This window comes from Pseudochaenichthys georgianus, chromosome 16 (assembly GCF_902827115.2).
Source record: "Pseudochaenichthys georgianus chromosome 16, fPseGeo1.2, whole genome shotgun sequence".
Classification (NCBI taxonomy): Eukaryota; Metazoa; Chordata; class Actinopteri; order Perciformes; family Channichthyidae; genus Pseudochaenichthys; species Pseudochaenichthys georgianus.
In genome coordinates this window covers 40,951,158-40,970,519 of record NC_047518.2, presented here as the reverse complement: position 1 = coordinate 40,970,519, position 19,362 = coordinate 40,951,158, and the positions used below count along the sequence as shown (strand labels likewise).

The 19,362-nt window shown below is 40.2% G+C and overlaps 1 protein-coding gene across 3 annotated transcripts; it reads left to right on the top strand.

The window, feature by feature from the left end:
- Window positions 1-19,318, top strand: tnfrsf1a (tumor necrosis factor receptor superfamily, member 1a). Of its 3 annotated transcripts, none has more exons than XM_034103432.2 (10): window positions 1-2,513; window positions 4,664-4,768; window positions 4,862-4,964; window positions 6,115-6,240; window positions 6,846-7,001; window positions 7,089-7,170; window positions 12,080-12,132; window positions 13,072-13,304; window positions 14,008-14,125; window positions 14,748-19,318. In XM_034103432.2, the coding sequence occupies exons 2-10, from the start codon at window positions 4,697-4,699 to the stop codon at window positions 15,050-15,052; spliced, it is 1,248 nt and encodes a 415-aa protein (XP_033959323.1). In that variant the 5' UTR covers window positions 1-2,513; window positions 4,664-4,696; the 3' UTR covers window positions 15,053-19,318. The 3 variants fall into 3 exon arrangements, with proteins under 3 accessions (XP_033959323.1, XP_033959325.1, XP_033959324.1); XM_034103434.2 differs by having other exon boundaries at window positions 8-2,513; window positions 13,180-13,304; XM_034103433.2 differs by having other exon boundaries at window positions 11-2,513; window positions 13,129-13,304.
- The last annotated feature ends 44 nt before the right edge of the window (window positions 19,319-19,362 follow it).

The following is a 19,362-nucleotide window of genomic DNA, read 5'->3' as shown; positions in this document are numbered from 1 at the left end:
ACTCATGAAGTGCTCTCTTTTTATCATTTAACAGCCAAGACAAGGAGGACAACCTGCACTCTGAGCTTTAGATGATGGGGCATTGACTCGACATCTTAAACTGAATCATAAACTGACTACGAGTTTCAATACCCATTTTAGTCTGCCAGAGAAAGATTAAGTATGTCTTAATACTGAGTATGTCAAATGCAGTATACAACTAAATACTTATGCATCCGGTCTATATTTGCAGTTTGCAAGCCAGCATGTTTTCCTGCCAGTTTGACTCACTACTCTTGGTACAGCGGACACATGAGTGAGTGTGGATGAGGAAGAATGCCCATGTATGCATACTGTAACTGTAAGCAAGTGTTTGTACTTTGTAACAGGAGACTGTGGTGCAGCCTAAAGTATGTGATGTGGAGTTTTTTGGCACTTCCACCATCATCTTATCTTCTCAACATCTTTGTCACTTCTTCACAGAAACGAAGCCACAACCACACGTGATCTGCTGTCAGAAAGTGAAACGGGGCCTAAGGGTTGTGGAGGGGCTCTCGGCGCCACTGCCACAGAGTACAGGGGTGACTAAGAGAGATGACTCCACTTTAAAATCCCAGAGCAAACCTGGTCATGCTTATCTTCAGGTTTCAGTTGTAGACTGCTTGACCTTAAGGATTAGATAAGAACTTGCCAGGAACCTGCCGAGGATGTTCTGATAATGTAAAAAGGTAATATACAAGTGCATTCATACAATAAGTAAAGAAAAAAGCAACTCATTTACAGTAAATAAAAGGTAGACATGATCATGACTTAAAGTAAGGAGGCTTAAAGTTGTATTTAAGTTCATGTGATTGCAATGTTCAAATCAATTGTTTTCTCTATTAAAGGCCATGTGTCTCATGTTATTCTTTCATAGTTGATCTCATCCAAGTAAACTAGTCATACACATAAACTAGTTTTTGCTTGACTGGAAACATGCACTCAGATCAGTTTCCAGATCAGGCTGTATGAAACTCAGCAGTGCATGTGCATGTAAGAAAAGACCTACTTAAAGTGTCTGTGTGGCAGATGTGCTAGTGGAATTGTTTGACACTTACATGCATAAGACACAGAGACAGACAGAAGAGAGCGAGGAAGAGGAGGAACAGTAGAAAGATGAAGACACAGCTCACTGAAGAGGAAGGATGTGGTTTTTCTGAGGAGGTACTTGTTCTGCTGACTGAGCGCTTTCATGTAATGTACCAGGGAAGTCACGTGACTCCATGCTCTGCTGGGTCCCTATAGTACCAGCCTATACTTCACTGTGGCCCATAATTACAGTGCATCGAGTCATACTTCACGGATTCAAAAGCTTTATTGTACAACAAGATGGGTGGTTCTGTAGCCCCCCCTCCAAAAGTAGAATCTACGATAATGCAACTTGTGATTCATAATGAAGACTAACAACAAGTAAACACAATAAAAGAACAAGAAAGCCAATTACAAGAAGTATACAAGAAAATAAACATGTAAACAGACATGAAACATAACATTACAATTACTAAAGACATGTTTAAGACCCTTTAATGTACACTTGTTATTTAAGTCTGTATTTATTTTAGGATTGCCCGCTGCACTAAAGAGCTTCGGTCTAACCAAATCATGGGACCCTGACGGTAACAGTACACTTTGATACAGGCAGAAACCCAACCAGTAAGGCAGCATAAATAATGTATTTATTACCCCAAACTGCATCTAAACTTCTGCTGCCCCTCTACAATTCAGAGGTACGTCGTGTAACTACACTCCACTACATAACATTTGTTTAATCCCTTTAGTTGCTTTGCAGGTTTTGGATGAATGATGTGAAATATAATCAAGTGTTGAATCAGACTTTAGTTCCACCTGGAGTAAAGTCACAAGCTACCCTGCAGTCTACAAAGCCATTCAAACTAGCTGCACCTTCACCAGCTTTGAGAACACTTAATGATCAATCATTATAAAACACATCATATATATTATTCTGAAATGGACCAATCTGCACAACGACTACTTTTACTTTTGGTACTTTAAGTATATTTGGATGCTAATACTTTTGCACTTTTACTTGAGTAACATTTTGAATGCAGGACTTTTACTGTAACAGAGTATTCCTACAGTACAACATCTGAGTACTTCGCCCACCTCTACTTAGTTACTTTCCATCACTGCTTAATTACTTGAGTAAAGAATCCACTGCACCTGTGCTATCTTCTATATCTTTTGGGATGTATACTGATCTGAACGTGAGCTAGCTGCAGACTTCCTCACCTGTGTGTTTACTGTTAACTCTCAGTTCGTTGCCTTGTCTAACTTGCTTCACACTTCCAAGAAGTCTCGTGACGCAGCTATTTCCCATATTCAGTCCTCCCCCGCTCGTGCTCAGCCGGGCCAGTAGCGCCGTCGCTCTGCTTCTACTTTTATACAAAATAATACGAAGTTATATGAAATTAAATCTACATTCCTGTCGAGTTATGGACCTGCGGTAAAAGAGATTCTCCCCGGTGTTTGTCCAGGTAAGTGTCGGTAAAATATGTCTGAATGTCAGCTTGTGGGAAGAGGAGATTCATATCAGACTTCTGCGGTGGGGGTTTTGTGGTGGGAACTAAAGCGAAACCAGTGATAAAACAGTAACAAAATGAGTGTAGATTAAGTACTTTAATACGTCAACTTTATCGGTAAACAAGTCAGTGTTCAGGTTGATTTGAGGTTTTAAATTCGAGTTTATTCTTACTGTGAGTGCGACAGGGAAGTCAACAGGCTGCCAAACAAGTGTCGGAGAAATATGCAGGACATGCCAAGTTTTTTTTTAACTGTCTGTAGAACTATTCATTCTGTATTTATCCACAAACTACATTTACAATAAAGACAAACGTATATCCTCCTTGTTTTTCTGTGGGTTGAATCCAATTTAATTTTAAATTTCGTTGTAGCCTACCTGGTGCGATGACAATAAAGGAATTCTATTCAGTGACTTCCAAAATGTTATTTATCATGCATTTAACTTTTCTTATGACAACCTTAAATGACCTGTTTCTCACTCTCGGTAAAACCCAATCAACATAATGTCAATAACTTTATTTTAACATTCACAACCAGTGTATGGGTTGTTTAAAATGTGATATTTGGCGTTAAAAAACGTTGTATACAAATGATCAGATCATTAAAGTGTCCTGCTTACCTCTTGATACCCTTGCTGAAGGTTTCGTTTTATCTACTAATGTGATGAGAAAACCCCATCTGAAACTCCAACCCCCCCCCCCCCCTCCCAAATATGACTCTTCCTCAACTTAATGCAAAGACCTGTCAGCTATTTGGACAATGTTATCTTTGTCAGAAAGTAGTTCTGATTAATATATGTCCTTAGCAAAGTGTAAAGATAAGCCTGTTTATTATTTAAAGCCTTTAATCAAATTTGTTGTGATTTGTCCTCCATTTTATTGTGTTTGGACTCCCGAAACGGCATAGTTTGATATCATGTAGGTGGAAACACACGTCTAAAGTAATTTGGGTGACCCTTTTAAAGTTATTAGATCAAGGGTCAGTATTACGTAGCACAGTATAGATTGATTATCATTTTAAAACCCTTAAATTATGCGCAAATTACTCTTATTTATACAATAGATTGATGGATAACATACTGTACAGAACACTTTGCTGTTCTTTTAAAATATGACTTGACCAAAATTGGATCCCCTGGACATTTTAGGGAATGGTTGTTTTCTAATTTGAAGCACTTAAATTATGCACAAATGGCTCTTATTTACATACACAAAAACATTATTTTATGGATGAAATAAGTGCAGAAAACGATGCTGTTCTTATAAATACGACCTGACTCAATGATCCCAATTTGAGGTGACGTTGTTAGCGAAATCACAACATTGGATCCTTTTATTGTTGGACATTTTTAGGAAATAGATGGATTGTTTTTCTATATTTAACCACTTTAATTAAGCACATATGGCTCCTATTTACACACCAGGCAACATTATTGGTTGATGGATGAAATATGTACAGAAAATAGACCCAGCACCCGAGTAAAGGCCATGTGTTTAGCTAAATCAGAAAGGTGTGTCCTCTTCTCCCTGGACATTTTAGGAAGCGTAAGACTCAGGCCGCTCTACATTATCAGTTGGTTCAACCCTTATCAGATAAAGTTAAATGTTTTCAGCCACAGAGGTTTACTGAAGGCTTTATTATTAACTAGCATGTTTTATTGTATATCTTATTGTATAAGTAACATGTTCATATTCACTGTTATTGCTTAGTCATTTTAAAACATTATAGGAAACATCACCATGTTTAACTGAGACTATAGAGACCTTAGGGAATGTAGGGATATTTAAGGCATTTAAAAGTTAGGTTTAATTATAAATGTGTGGGCCAAGAGCCAAACATAGACTACATTGGCTGTTAGACGTTTGACAGCGAGTTTTTAAAGCTCGGTTGGATGCTAGTCAATCGGAAGCTGTTGGTACCTGCTCATGTGGATAGTTATGTAATCCCTGTAATGGTGCTGTAACATGTCCTTTTTGTTGTTCTGTTTATGTTTCATGTGGAACCTACTTGAGCAGGTCTCCCTTGGAAAAGAGACCAATGATCTCAATGGGATACACCTGGGTAAATAAAGGTTTGAAATGAAATGAGATTGTCTTCCTTGCAGGTGTCCTCAGATGGATTGACTTAAAGCTGTAAGATGATGGAGGGCGCTGGGCTGAGAGGAAGACGGGACAGAAAAGCTCCTGTTGGCACATTACTGCTCCCGATGGTGAGAACAACTTGAAGGGACTCGCTTTGTCATGGCACGAACCCTTGGGAAAACGCATGTCTTTGTAAGTTCATTGCACATTCTCTGTTTCAGTGCATGTTCCTCACCGCTCTCACATCGGTCTCGGAGGCCAAGACGTGTCCAGCTGGGGATTATGACAATGACAACGGGGTCTGTTGCAACAAATGCCTTCCAGGTACTGTATTTCTGCACGCTGCACATCACAGTAGCATCCTCATTATCGGAAATACCCCACAGCGGCCCTCCTTTTGTAACGTCAAATCCATTCTACAAAGTCTGAAAGACGCTCCCTTTCAGGTTCATATTTGTATGTATTGTCTCCATGCTTTAATGTTCTTTATCTTTCTCATACTGCCTGTGCTGCACTTCTAATACATCATATGGCCTCTTTAACAGCATGTAGTGGAATAATAGACACGTGAGTTGACAGAAGGATAATGAACAACAATGTTGGTGATCGATTTAATACAGAAACACTTTTTGGGGAAACTATGAGAATGAAGAGAGGTGATTGAAGATGAGAAATGATTGTATGTGTAAATGTAAGTAGGAATAACTTGCATTGATCAAGTAAGGGGTGTGAGTTAATAAGCATTTGCTTCCTCCTGCTCCCTTTCCGGCACATCCGAATTATTATTATTATTAATATGAAGACTTTTTGTTGTTGAATATATAAATATTATCATGAATGTGGATACATACTGTATTTTAACAGTACGGTATTCTGTTTTTCACATTTGTTTTTTTAATCTGTTCGAAATAAAGATTGAAATGAAATTAGTGCGGCAGAAAAAAATGCAGTTTCAGACTCTTAAATATGAAGAATTCCTGCTTCGTATAACATCATATTTAACTAAACACTATTATAAAGTAGGGATGAACTGATTGTATTTTTCTCAGCCGATGCCGAGTACAATGTATTTAGTTATGTATTCCTCTTTAGTGGCAGGGAAACGCACCACACTGACTTTGAATGAGCACAAATACCTTAAGAACAACTGGCACAACATGCACGAACAGGAAATACTCAATGAGAGGATTTAAGTGATAACTGGCTGCATTTGTGCTTTTTGTTGTCATCCATAATCCTTTGTTATTCATCATTTTTAAATTATAATAGGCTATATGTAATGGCATTAAATTGGCATGTATTTAATTATGCATACGACAAGCTTCTAGTTTATGCATTCATAGGTTGCATCCTTCATTTAAAGACTTCACCAACCAAAATGTTTCATTATGTTCTAACATTGTATACACCAAATGATTGGATTGAATGGATTGTTAGTTGAAGACCTACTCTGTGTTTCTTTCATGTTCTCCAGGTTTTAGGCTTGTAGAAATGTGTCCTTCTAATAATACAAGGAGTAACTGCGAGGAATGTCCCAAAAGACAGTACACAGACCAGGAGAACTACTCGCGCAACTGCAGGAGCTGCAGAATCTGCAAAGGTACAGCAGCCACATTTGAGAGCATTATGAACCGTCAGAATGATGATGTGGGGGAAGGGGTTTAACTTTTCTGAACTGGTATCGCCTCAGGGGTTTACACTATTGATTTCTTTAATTATTTAATAGCAAAACATGTATTTTCTCGCTTTATTTGTGTGTTAATTATTTAGTGTTAGTTGTAGTAGTTGTTTATGCTTTGTAGGCAGCTTGAGGCACGGTGGGATTTGGGTATATATTGGTAGACAGGTGGAGGAGTGCACCAGAGAGGCAAATACATTTCTTTTTTGAGCAGAGCATCTTACTCGGTTTGTGTTTACAGACAGAGAAGGACAGGATGCAACTAAATTAAATAAACGTGAAATGTTCTTTCCTGGACATTTTTACATTGCATTACATGTCACTTGTTAGATGCTTTTATCCAAAGTGACTTAAACACATTCAGTTCGGTCCGCACTCTGCCACTGAGCCACGGCCTCCTCCACACATTTGATGTAGTTCCTGTGCTACCTAGGCCCTGAGCGGGAGTCGCAGCTGCCGTCAGTGTTGTATCAGGACATCGTTTGCTTTATTAACTTTCTTCTGTCTTGATAAATTGTTTCCCACAGCATCAAATCATGATGTGGAGATATCCCCATGTAAAGCAGTCAGGAACACAGTTTGTCGCTGTGAGGACGGTTACTACAAGCTCAACATCGACTCAGAGAAATACGAGTGTCGCAAATGTTCATCATGTAAACTGAACGAGATTGTGAAACGGACATGTATGTATTAAGACGTGACTTTGAATCAAACTGACACTCCTTTTTCTTTTGCTCATCAAGTCTAAATATCATTGTTCTTGTGCGCAGGTACACCAGAGGACAACACAGTGTGTGAATGTAAAGAGAAGTACTACAAAGTCAAAGGCAGGACATGTGAACCCTGCAAGACGTGAGTATAACAACAAGCTTTTGGTCCACGCTTTGTTCCCATCCTGCAGTTTGGGATGCTGTTATTTTGAGCTGTTGCTGGGGAAGTCGGTTTGTTGAATTGAAACTTGCGGCATACTTCCGACGTTAAGTTGTTCCACTTGTGTGCGTCAGAAGAGGGAAGTTACGCAGCACTGGAACTGGGTTGCTGACTTACTTTTTACTAAACAAGTGCCCATTTGTTAAAAGAAACTGCATTATTGGCTTGTGTTTCGACTGGGACACTGAGAGGAATATTAAACGATAAAAAAAACATTACTTTATTTGTCATATGAACATAACTACAGCAAAGCTAATGGCAAAGAACATCTCGTGGTCCTATAATGCTAATTATCAGGTTAATATCAGTATGTAGTGTCTCTACTTTAAAGAGTCCTCTCCTGCTGATGGTCAGGTGTATATCAGTATGTAGAGTCTCTACTTTAAAGAGTCCTCTCCTGCTGATGTTCAGGTGTATATCAGTATGTAGTGTCTCTACTTTAAAGAGTCCTCTCCTGCTGATGTTCAGGTGTATATCAGTATGTAGTGTCTCTACTTTAAAGAGTCCTCTCCTGCTGATGTTCAGGTGTATATCAGTATGTAGTGTCTCTACTTTAAAGAGTCCTCTCCTGCTGATGTTCAGGTGTATATCAGTATGTAGTGTCTCTACTTTAAAGAGTCCTCTCCTGCTGATGTTCAGGTGTATATCAGTATGTAGTGTCTCTACTTTAAAGAGTCCTCTCCTGCTGATGTTCAGGTGTATATCAGTATGTAGTGTCTCTACTTTAAAGAGTCCTCTCCTGCTGATGTTCAGGTGTATATCAGTATGTAGTGTCTCTACTTTAAAGAGTCCTCTCCTGCTGATGTTCAGGTGTATATCAGTATGTAGTGTCTCTACTTTAAAGAGTCCTCTCCTGCTGATGTTCAGGTGTATATCAGTATGTAGTGTCTCTACTTTAAAGAGTCCTCTCCTGCTGATGTTCAGGTGTATATCAGTATGTAGTGTCTCTACTTTAAAGAGTCCTCTCCTGCTGATGTCCAGGTGTATATCAGTATGTAGTGTCTCTACTTTAAAGAGTCCTCTCCTGCTGATGTTCAGGTGTATATCAGTATGTAGTGTCTCTATTTGAAAGAGTCCTCTCCTGCTGATGTTCAGGTGTATATCAGTATGTAGTGTCTCTACTTTAAAGAGTCCTCTCCTGCTGATGTTCAGGTTCATATCAGTATGTAGTGTCTCTACTTTAAAGAGTCCTCTCCTGCTGATGTTCAGGTGTATATCAGTATGTAGTGTCTCTACTTTAAAGAGTCCTCTCCTGCTGATGTTCAGGTGTATATCAGTATGTAGTGTCTCTACTTTAAAGAGTCCTCTCCTGCTGATGTTCAGGTGTATATCAGTATGTAGTGTCTCTACTTTAAAGAGTCCTCTCCTGCTGATGTTCAGGTGTATATCAGTATGTAGTGTCTCTACTTTAAAGAGTCCTCTCCTGCTGATGTTCAGGTGTATATCAGTATGTAGTGTCTCTACTTTAAAGAGTCCTCTCCTGCTGATGTTCAGGTGTATCTCACCATGTAGTGTCTCTGCTTTAAGGAGTCCTCCCCTCTTGATGTTCATGTGTTTATCAGTTTGTATGTCTCTACTTTAAAGAGTCCTCTCCTGCTGATGTTCAGGTGTATATCAGTATGTAGTGTCTCTACTTTAAAGAGTCCTCTCCTGCTGATGTTCAGGTGTATATCAGTATGTAGTGTCTCTACTTTAAAGAGTCCTCTCCTGCTGATGTTCAGGTGTATATCAGTATGTAGTGTCTCTACTTTAAAGAGTCCTCTCCTGCTGATGTTCAGGTGTATATCAGTATGTAGTGTCTCTACTTTAAAGAGTCCTCTCCTGCTGATGTTCAGGTGCATATCAGTATGTAGTGTCTCTACTTTAAAGAGTCCTCTCCTGCTGATGTTCAGGTGTATATCAGTATGTAGTGTCTCTACTTTAAAGAGTCCTCTCCTGCTGATGTTCAGGTGTATATCAGTATGTAGTGTCTCTACTTTAAAGAGTCCTCTCCTCTGCTGATGTTCAGGTGTATATCAGTTTGTAGTGTCTCTACTTTAAAGAGTCCTCTCCTGCTGATGTTCAGGTGTATATCAGTTTGTAGTGTCTCTACTTTAAAGAGTCCTCTCCTGCTGATGTTCAGGTGTATATCAGTATGTAGTGTCTCTACTTTAAAGAGTCCTCTCCTGCTGATGTTCAGGTGTATATCAGTATGTAGTGTCTCTACTTTAAAGAGTCCTCTCCTGCTGATGTTCAGGTGTATATCAGTATGTAGTGTCTCTACTTTAAAGAGTCCTCTCCTGCTGATGTTCAGGTGTATATCAGTTTGTAGTGTCTCTACTTTAAAGAGTCCTCTCCTGCTGATGTTCAGGTGTATATCAGTATGTAGTGTCTCTACTTTAAAGAGTCCTCTCCTGCTGATGTTCAGGTGTATATCAGTTTGTAGTGTCTCTACTTTAAAGAGTCCTCTCCTGCTGATGTTCAGGTGTATATCAGTTTGTAGTGTCTCTACTTTAAAGAGTCCTCTCCTGCTGATGTTCAGGTGTATATCAGTATGTAGTGTCTCTACTTTAAAGAGTCCTCTCCTGCTGATGTTCAGGTGTATATCAGTATGTAGTGTCTCTACTTTAAAGAGTCCTCCGCTGATGTTCAGGTGTATATCAGTATGTAGTGTCTCTACTTTAAAGAGTCCTCTCCTGCTGATGTTCAGGTGTATATCAGTATGTAGTGTCTCTACTTTAAAGAGTCCTCTCCTGCTGATGTTCAGGTGTATATCAGTATGTAGTGTCTCTACTTTAAAGAGTCCTCTCCTGCTGATGTTCAGGTGTATATCAGTTTGTAGTGTCTCTACTTTAAAGAGTCCTCTCCTGCTGATGTTCAGGTGCATATCAGTATGTAGTGTCTCTACTTTAAAGAGTCCTCTCCTGCTGATGTTCAGGTGTATATCAGTATGTAGTGTCTCTACTTTAAAGAGTCCTCTCCTGCTGATGTTCAGGTGTATATCAGTTTGTAGTGTCTCTACTTTAAAGAGTCCTCTCCTGCTGATGTTCAGGTGTATATCAGTATGTAGTGTCTCTCCTTTAAAGAGTCCTCTCCTGCTGATGTTCAGGTGTATATCAGTTTGTAGTGTCTCTACTTTAAAGAGTCCTCTCCTGCTGATGTCCAGGTGTATATCAGTTTGTAGTGTCTCTACTTTAAAGAGTCCTCTCCTGCTGATGTTCAGGTGCATATCAGTATGTAGTGTCTCTACTTTAAAGAGTCCTCTCCTGCTGATGGTCAGGTGTATATCAGTATGTAGTGTCTCTACTTTAAAGAGTCCTCTCCTGCTGATGTTCAGGTGTATATCAGTATGTAGTGTCTCTACTTTAAAGAGTCCTCTCCTGCTGATGTCCAGGTGTATATCAGTATGTAGTGTCTCTACTTTAAAGAGTCCTCTCCTGCTGATGTTCAGGTGTATATCAGTATGTAGTGTCTCTACTTTAAAGAGTCCTCTCCTGCTGATGTTCAGGTGTATATCAGTATGTAGTGTCTCTACTTTAAAGAGTCCTCTCCTGCTGATGTTCAGGTGTATATCAGTATGTAGTGTCTCTCCTGTGACATGTCTCCATGCTTTAATGTTCACAAAGCTCTTTATTTTTCTCATACTATCTCTTTTCACCCTCTGTCTGAAACCAGAGCCCAGTCTGCTCTGATTAGTTAGCTGGCCGGCTCTGTTGTGATTGGTCAACCGCTTAGATGTGTCCCGCCTCTTAGCCTATCACGTACAATGTGTTAGAGCGCTCGCCAATAGAAGCACAAGTGTTACGTAGTGATGCCTGTCAGTGTATGTTAAGAAAGTAAACAAAGGAGTGCAATGGAGGTGTTTCAGAAGGGGGGGCGGGGAAGTGTGTGGGAGAACTTTTCTAGCCTTTGCAGACCATTAACATGCACATAGTCCAAAGTGAAGGTGATGTTTGACCAGTAGTGGTCGAGGCGGGACTTGAGACAGTTAACCGTCTTGGATGTGACAACGCTTTCTGGCAGATCATTCCACAAGTCAACCACACGCAGGCTGAACAAGTTGCGGCGGATAGCCAGTCTTGAGTATTGTTTCTTCAACTTGAGGCAGTGTCCACGAGTCCTGGTGTTATAATCCCAGTGGGCATGATGTTTTGTATATAACACACTACAGGTAAAAAAATACATAATCGGTCCTCTTTAAGACCTCCCAAAAAGACATACACATAGATACAAATCATGAAATAATGGTGCAAGTGATTCGCAGGAGAAATACATACATTTAAGATGGAAAAAGATAAATATGAATGAACAATGAAATACTGTAATGGCTACCCTTTGATGTACTATGAGAGACATTTACTGTGTCGATGTGAAACAAAAGCTGAGATCTACCAAATCACAGACATGAACACAGTCATGAAGGGTTACATTTGGCCAAGGTTTATTTTAGAAACTAAACTGCTTACGTTGGCATTTGAAAAGGGGAATTAGTAGTTAGAATACAAAATGGAGAACTTGTAAAAAGCACTTCGATAGTGCCTGGGAAATCTTAACAACAGGGAGGAATGTGTCCTGTTTTTGACTTTTGGAGTAAACTTGAGATTGACTTAAATGGATAAAAGTGGAAAAAGAAAGAAATTACGGCATCCAATAATCCTTGTTACCGTAACCATTACTTTTCACCGATGGAGAATTATCTCTCTTTCACTTTGTATCAATGTCTGTGTAACTGTGTTTAAGTGTCGACTCCAATCACTTGTTTAAAATGTCGTGCGTTGTGTTATTCACTTCTTCTACAGATTTGCGACTTCCTCCTCAATGTTGAGTAACGTCCTCTTTTTGTTCTCCACAGTTGTACGTCTGAGTGCCAACACCACTGTTTGCCAATTACTACAGAAACAAAAGGTGAGCACTTGATCACAAGGCCATGAAATACTTGTGTAGTATGAAGGTGTGTGGCGCAGTGGGTTGTGCGTTGGTGTTGGGTTCAGGGGAGCACAGGTTCAAACCCCACTGCAGTCAGCATGTCGTTGTGTCCCTGAGACACTTCACCCCCAATAGCTCCTGTGGGGAATGCCCACAGTACTGAGTATGTAAGTCGCTTTGGATAAAAGCGTCTAACATGTGACATGTATGTATATAATGCAGCTTCTGGTATTATTCTGTGGTTCCAGTATGATGTGTGTGATGTGTAATGAGATGCAGCCGCACTGTGGTGACTGTGGGAACCCGACTCACTGACTTACATAGCCGCCTGATCCTCCTTAGCAACAGTCTGTTCTCCTTAGTAGCGGTTAGTTAACATACCTCTGGAATGTCCAAATTGACCAATCAGAATCGAGTATTCAACTAAGCCGTGCAATCAACACTTACAAAGGTGGGAACTTAAATTAACAAAAATCGGATATGGATTTTTTACTTGTTTGTTCACCATGTAAAGCGGCCTTGGTTCCCTTGAAAGGCGCTATACAAATGTCTTCTTTTATTATTATTATTATTATTATTATTATTATTATTATTATCTATCAAATTCTCTGGTACTTATCCGTGTCCAGGAGGAATCAATTCATTGAGGAATTAATTTCAATGTACAGATATACAGTGCTTGGAAATAATGAAATAAATATGATATTAACAAATAACTGAAGGCCGTATTGTCCCTGCTAGTTTCCATCTTTTATGATCATGAAATATGTTTTGAATTCCATCGCATTAGATGTTTAAAGAGGACAAGAAAAGACTTGAATTTCACTTCTTATATTCCTGCTTAGCATCAAACAAGTGATTAGATCAATCTGATAGGTATCCAACTATTGTGTTGTCTTTGTTTGGTTTCTCTACAAGGGAAGGCTTTTAAAAACATTTCAGCTGTTTTAACAACCCCCTCGTATCCGTCTGAAGCTCCTGATCACAGAAATGACCATCTCATCAACATAATCGTTGGCGTTGCAGTGGGGTCCCTGGTATCGATGGGGCTGGTGTTCCTCGTCACCTACATGGTCACAAAACGCTGTATCAAGAAGAAGATGCAGAAGAAAACCAGCCAGGAATCGGACCCTTGCCCGGAGTCAGGCGAGGTACAACGATCTAACCGTGTTACTTTACCATGCAATGCTCGAGTGTAAATAAGTACTTTAGGTGCTGGACTTGTGAAGTACAAACAAATTGAGTATTTCCCTTAATTTCTGCTTTCTACTTGCCATCATTGAACTTTATACTTACAAATGACTTTGCCGATTTAGATTATTATTACAAAATGTCAATCAACATAGAAATGATGGTATGGCACCCAGCAGTATTTATAAAGCTGCAACATTAACATACCACAATAACACGTCCTTAACTCCCCGTCAGCATATTCTTACTTTCATTTGTTATGTTTAAATAAATATCTTTATTTGTCTTTTTTTATTGCACATGTTTACTTTAGCTTCTTAAGTGTTTTTATGCAATTCTTTTAATATATTTTTGTTCATTTTTAAATGAAATGTCACGAAACCCTATTACTTTATGCAAAAATAAAGTATTGTGCTTCTTAAATCCAGTGGCATTAAGGTTAATAATAATATCCCTAAAAAGTGCCTAACTGCATCGTGAGCACTTTTACTTGTTAGCACTTAGATATAGTTCTTTTATTACTAATACTTCAAAATCGAGACTTTATTTGCATTTTCAAACTGTTCTCTTGCTTCTCTTAGTTAAGTTAAACATGTGAGTACTTCACCTCTGCTGGACGTACACAAACAGTCGATAACATTACGTTTTGTTTGTGTTTCATAGCAATTCCTGACCAACATTGAGTCTGCAGATATCCAGAGCGATAAGGCTCTTCCTCTAAGTGCTGTGAGCGACCAGGAGCCGCCCAATCTGCCCGACTGCGTCCCGCTGGAAGTCAAGAGTGAGTGTTATTGTGTTTTTAGCACTTCTTGTGTGGTCATTTATTCTTTTATGGTTCCTATGATGTTTTAATGTTTTCTCAAGCACTTTGTGACTTAGTTCACACTGCATGCTTCTGTCCAACATACAGAAACACAGACACCTTTTTACGCTGCTATGGACAGTCTTGCACTAATGTACATTCCTCAAAGATATTGAATTGACTGTTATTTTGTATATATCGATTGTTGTGCTTTTATTTATGTCTTAATGTGTGCATAAATGTGTCTGTTGATTGTGTGTATATAGGTTTATACATATTATTATATATTTTTGTATTCGGGATTGTGGGAAACGGTATTTTCAAGTTTCAAGGCTTTTATTGTCATGTGTGCATAGCTACAGTGTAGTTATGACAATGAAAATATTAGGTCACAGGTTCCTCCAACAGTGCAACACAATAACACAGATAAAATAGTGCAAGTAAATACAATAAAATCGAATATGATAGAAACTGTGCAAAATCGTCTATATACAGTAATTGGAATATTGATATATGTGAGTTGATGTGAGTCGATCTCTGAAAGAAAGATTGACAATCCACTTTTTGACCTATTGCGCTAACTCTCACGTCCTCCTTGCAGTCCCTGAGCTGATCTACACGGTGCTGGATCTGGTTCCCGTGCTGCAGGTGAAGCAGCTGGTGCGAACCCTCGGTGTGACGGACACAGAGATCGAACAGGCGGAGGTGGACCACAGATCCTGCCGCGAGGCCCACTACCAGATGCTGAGGGTTTGGGCGGAGAAAGGGGCTCGTTCAGGAGGAGGAGGAGGAGGAAGAGGAACTATGCTGCACTGGCCCTTGTTGCAGGAGCTGTTGGACCAACTGAGGAAGATGCACCTGGGCCGGGCCGCCGAGGAGCTGGAGACAAAGTACGGCATTCAGTAAATCTGCAACGCGTGCCAAGTGGAACATGAAGCTCATGAAACCAAGTATTGTACCCTCCAGAGCCTCAAAGCATTCGAGCTGAAACGGTGCTACCAGCAGCAGCAGCCGGTTCATCACACACACCAGCTTCACTGAGCACTCTACCTCCTGCCTCACATGTGAGAGGACAAGGTCAAACTACTGAGAGACAGATGGACAAATGTGCCAGGAGGGGAGACTCATTGACTCTTTTTGCACAGATTAATTCTGCCTTAAATTTGAAAGAAAAACGTTTAGCCCTGTACATTTATTTTAAAGGTATTTTGGAGCTTTTTGGATTTTTGCTACAGAGTCAAATTAGAAGATTGTTAACACTCGTCTTCTCGTTCTAGAAGCTAGAAGCCGTTAGCTTAGCATAAAGACTGTAAAGGGGTACATTACTAGCTTAGGTCTGCCCTATGCTAACAACATCCACCTACCAACTCCGTTAATGCTGTCTACATTTCTTTTTTATTTAATCTGATGAAAATCCAAAGGGGAAAATGTGAAAACGTGCTGTTTTTCTGAGGTTTTATTGCATAACACTGGACTACATCTGGGGGGTATACTGCGAAGCAGGATTTTCTCTTAGCCGGCTAAATTCAGGGAAAACTCCGGCTTTCCGGTCATCCGAAGCTGGTTCTCTTTTTAGCAGGCTAGATCTCCATGGTAATATATGCTAAGCAGCTAACCTGGTCGGGACCAGGTTAGGTTGCAGGCTAAGAGATCAAGTCAGCGAAAGCACCGCCTGCTGACCAATCAGAGCTCAGTGTGCGGAGTTTAAAGCGATCAAGTCATATTACAGGAGAAAGGAAATACAGAAAAACTGCCGATGCAGGAAAGACGGCCGGCAAAAATCACCGACTGTGTGAACATGAACATGAATAGAATATCACCTCCATCTTCAGAGCAATCTGACTATTATAACATTAGCGTTAAGAAAGCACTTAAATATCGGCCACAACATAAGTAACCGGATCAGAGTACATTAAGTACAGTCCGCGGCATATCACTTCATAATGTATAATATATTTTATTATCTGAGTCAGCTGAGCCGTATCTGGCCGTGCAACACTCACAGTGTCACATACTGTATGCAGAAGTATTATTTTAAGCAACACATAAGTTGACGAAACACTCGAGTCAAATGTAATTGAAGTCAGATCGTGTTTTAGACGGGGCAGTGATATCATAAACCTGTTAATGTACGCATTCAAACACGTGTTCTGTTCCCAGCTGTGTTCACCTTGCAGGTGCAGCTCTGTGGCTTTGATCCTGATCAAGTGTTTAAATCATGGATGTTTAAAGTTTAACTTCTTCCTATTTGACTAGTATTAAAGTTCACTTTTCATTCAGGAAGTATGACGCTGCACTGTCAGTACGCTTCTCCATGTTTGTGATTGGTCGAATGCTCCAAATACCACCCCTTTCATGTGAACGCGCACCTAACTAGATAGGACACGGCTGGCTTGAGCGATCCACTTGATAACCAGCGTCGTAGTACAGCTTAGCGAGAGCGCGTATGTTTTGGATTAGGCCAACCGGCTAACTCAAACATATCCAGGTTAGGTTGAACCAGCTTCGTAGTACAGACCCCTGGTCTGGGAGCAGTAGCTGTCTCAATTCAAGATTCAAAGGTTTATTAACATATACACAACTACGGTGTCGTTATGAAATGTTTGAAAATCTTAGATCGCAGGTTCCTCAACAGTGCAATAACAAGACATCAGAAGAAAGACTTATGTGGGATGAAACTGTCCCTGGGTCTGGTGGTGTTAGTCCTGATGCAGCAGACAGAACAGTTTGTGGCTGGGGTGATGGGGGTCTTTGATAACCCTGAGGGCTTTCTTCCTGAGCCGCTGGGAGTAAGGGTCCTCCATGGATGGCAGCTCCGTCCTGGTGATGTGCTGTGCAGTTTTCACCACCCTCTGTAAAGCCTTACGGTTGAGGGCGTTGCAACGGTCAGGATCCTCTCTATGGCGCACCTGTAGAATCTGGCACCTATAGTACTCTCTCCCACAAAGTTAAAATGTATATTCTCCTAAAATCCCAAACTATAGAGAACCGCAGTGACGCATCCTAAAACCCGGATGTGAACTCCTTCCGGTTCCTTCGTCAAAAACGCAATGCAATTTCTCCATAGGATTTTGGAAAATAGCTGGAAATAAGGTCTGTGGTTGACACACATTTAAGAGACGGATCACGTTTTGTTCAGCCGGATAATATCCACATGTCTATCCTACTTTTAGAATTTTCGAAGCATAAATCTAGTCGCAAGAAGCAAAATGCTAACGTTATGCTATTGTTTCACACACACATACGGGTATTGGGCCGAGGGCGACACTGTACTTCCGGTATCCGCCATTTCACGCGAGGTGCAAGCAGAATATCATAGTCTATTGCCTTAATCAATATCTAGTCAACTCTAAAATACCACATATATGCAATGGCATGATAATATTATTGTGACAAGTGGGGTATTCACCTGGTGTTTCCAGAAATTAGACGTAGATGCAGCCAAAATCGACGAAGGCCACTTTCGAGAGTCGTTTTTCCATACATCTGCAGGCCGTCTGTAAGGGCGATCCGACAACCCACACAGCTCTAGTTTACGCTGGTAACGACCTAGAGCACACCCCTCAAGTCCAGAGATGTAATCCGAAGACATGCAGCGATTTCTTCGGTCGTTAATTCAGAAAAAAAACCTAGTGCGCTCTGCGTGGCTACGTTAGCTAGCTTATATTAGCACCTCCAGGATATTTGCACCTCCAGGAAAATGGCGTATATATATATATATATATATATATATATATATATATATATATATATATACGCGTTGCATTGTGGGTAGCTCGTGACGTCACTGTGTGTGAAAGAATAAAGGAACTACAGCAGGGTTGCTGCTTCAACGTCACGCCAACTTAAGATCCATATACAAACATACAGATTGTTAATGGTACGAGTTGAAGTGTTTGTTTGAACAGTTTGCAGGAGGCAGGGACTTGCTTTCAAGCAGAACAGGGCAAACTAATTTAGCGGGAGTGTTTACGTGTTCGGTGTAATGACGTAAAACGTCCTGGACAACTTCTGTAGTCCTATTCAGCCACTTGGTACCATGATGGTGATGGATTTAATGTCGTAGAACAAAACGTGATCCGTCTCTTCACTTTGTCTCAACCACAGACATTATTTCCAGCTATTTTCCAAAATCCTATGGAGAGATCCCGTTGCTTTTCCTCGAAGGAACCGGACGTGGTACAAATGCTAACTTACTTCCGGGTTTTAGGACGCGTCACTGCGGTTCTCTATTCCATGAAGATGTTTATCACTGCAATTACACTCCGGAAATATTTCTTGTGTTGAAGCATTGTGCTGTTTCCCGTTGTTTGCTTCGATAAGCTAACAGGCTGGCTAAGCTAACAGGCTGGCTAAGCTAACAGGCTACAGCTTATTCACCATACAACCACACAAAAACTATTCTCATCTTACTCCCTGCAAGATATCCACTAAGAGTATTTCCCAAAATGTCAAACGAAGTGAGTAAAGCTTCTTTAAGACGTGCTGATTATCTTTTGTTGTACAGTTTGTATTTGAAAATATGAGGGCATTGTATCATGTATGATTTCATAGTGGCGTTTTTATTCTACCACATGCATTCAGGATTTGAGTGTTGACAGCGGCATTCTTTACTGAATCATAATCATGTGGCATTTTTCATTGAACAGAACTAGTTATCCATTTCTATATCACATTGTTAGGTCTATTAAGCTACTACTTCATTATTCACTTTTGTTTGTTTTTAGGGAGGGAAGTGCTCAGTCTGAACCATTCAGTTAACTAGTAATGTTTTAATTTTAGTTCCTGGTCACATTGTTGAATCATTCTTCCTTAAAAGTGTTATGGGAACAAAAACAAATTAAGGAAGTTGGTAGTTCCTACTTAGCGTGAGCCACTGGCATTCTTTTAAGCCCCATCGTCGGACCATTAAGCGTTCAACTGTGAGAGAAAACCGGACACGCCCGTCTCAGTCCGCCTCTGCAAAGTCAACCGTATCATACCAGTCTCAGCATGCAGACAGATATATAACTCACTCCCTCAGACTGAAGACGTGTCACTCCTTTGCACTTCTACCCTGTATCAAACTGTATTATAACAAACATAAATGTATTGAGTCGAACTGTATATATGAAGTATATTTTATATAGCCTATGCCTATCTGAACTGTTAATAAATGTAAAGGAAATCTGGTGTGTGTGTGTGTGTGTGTGTGTGTGTGTGTGTGTGTGTGTGTG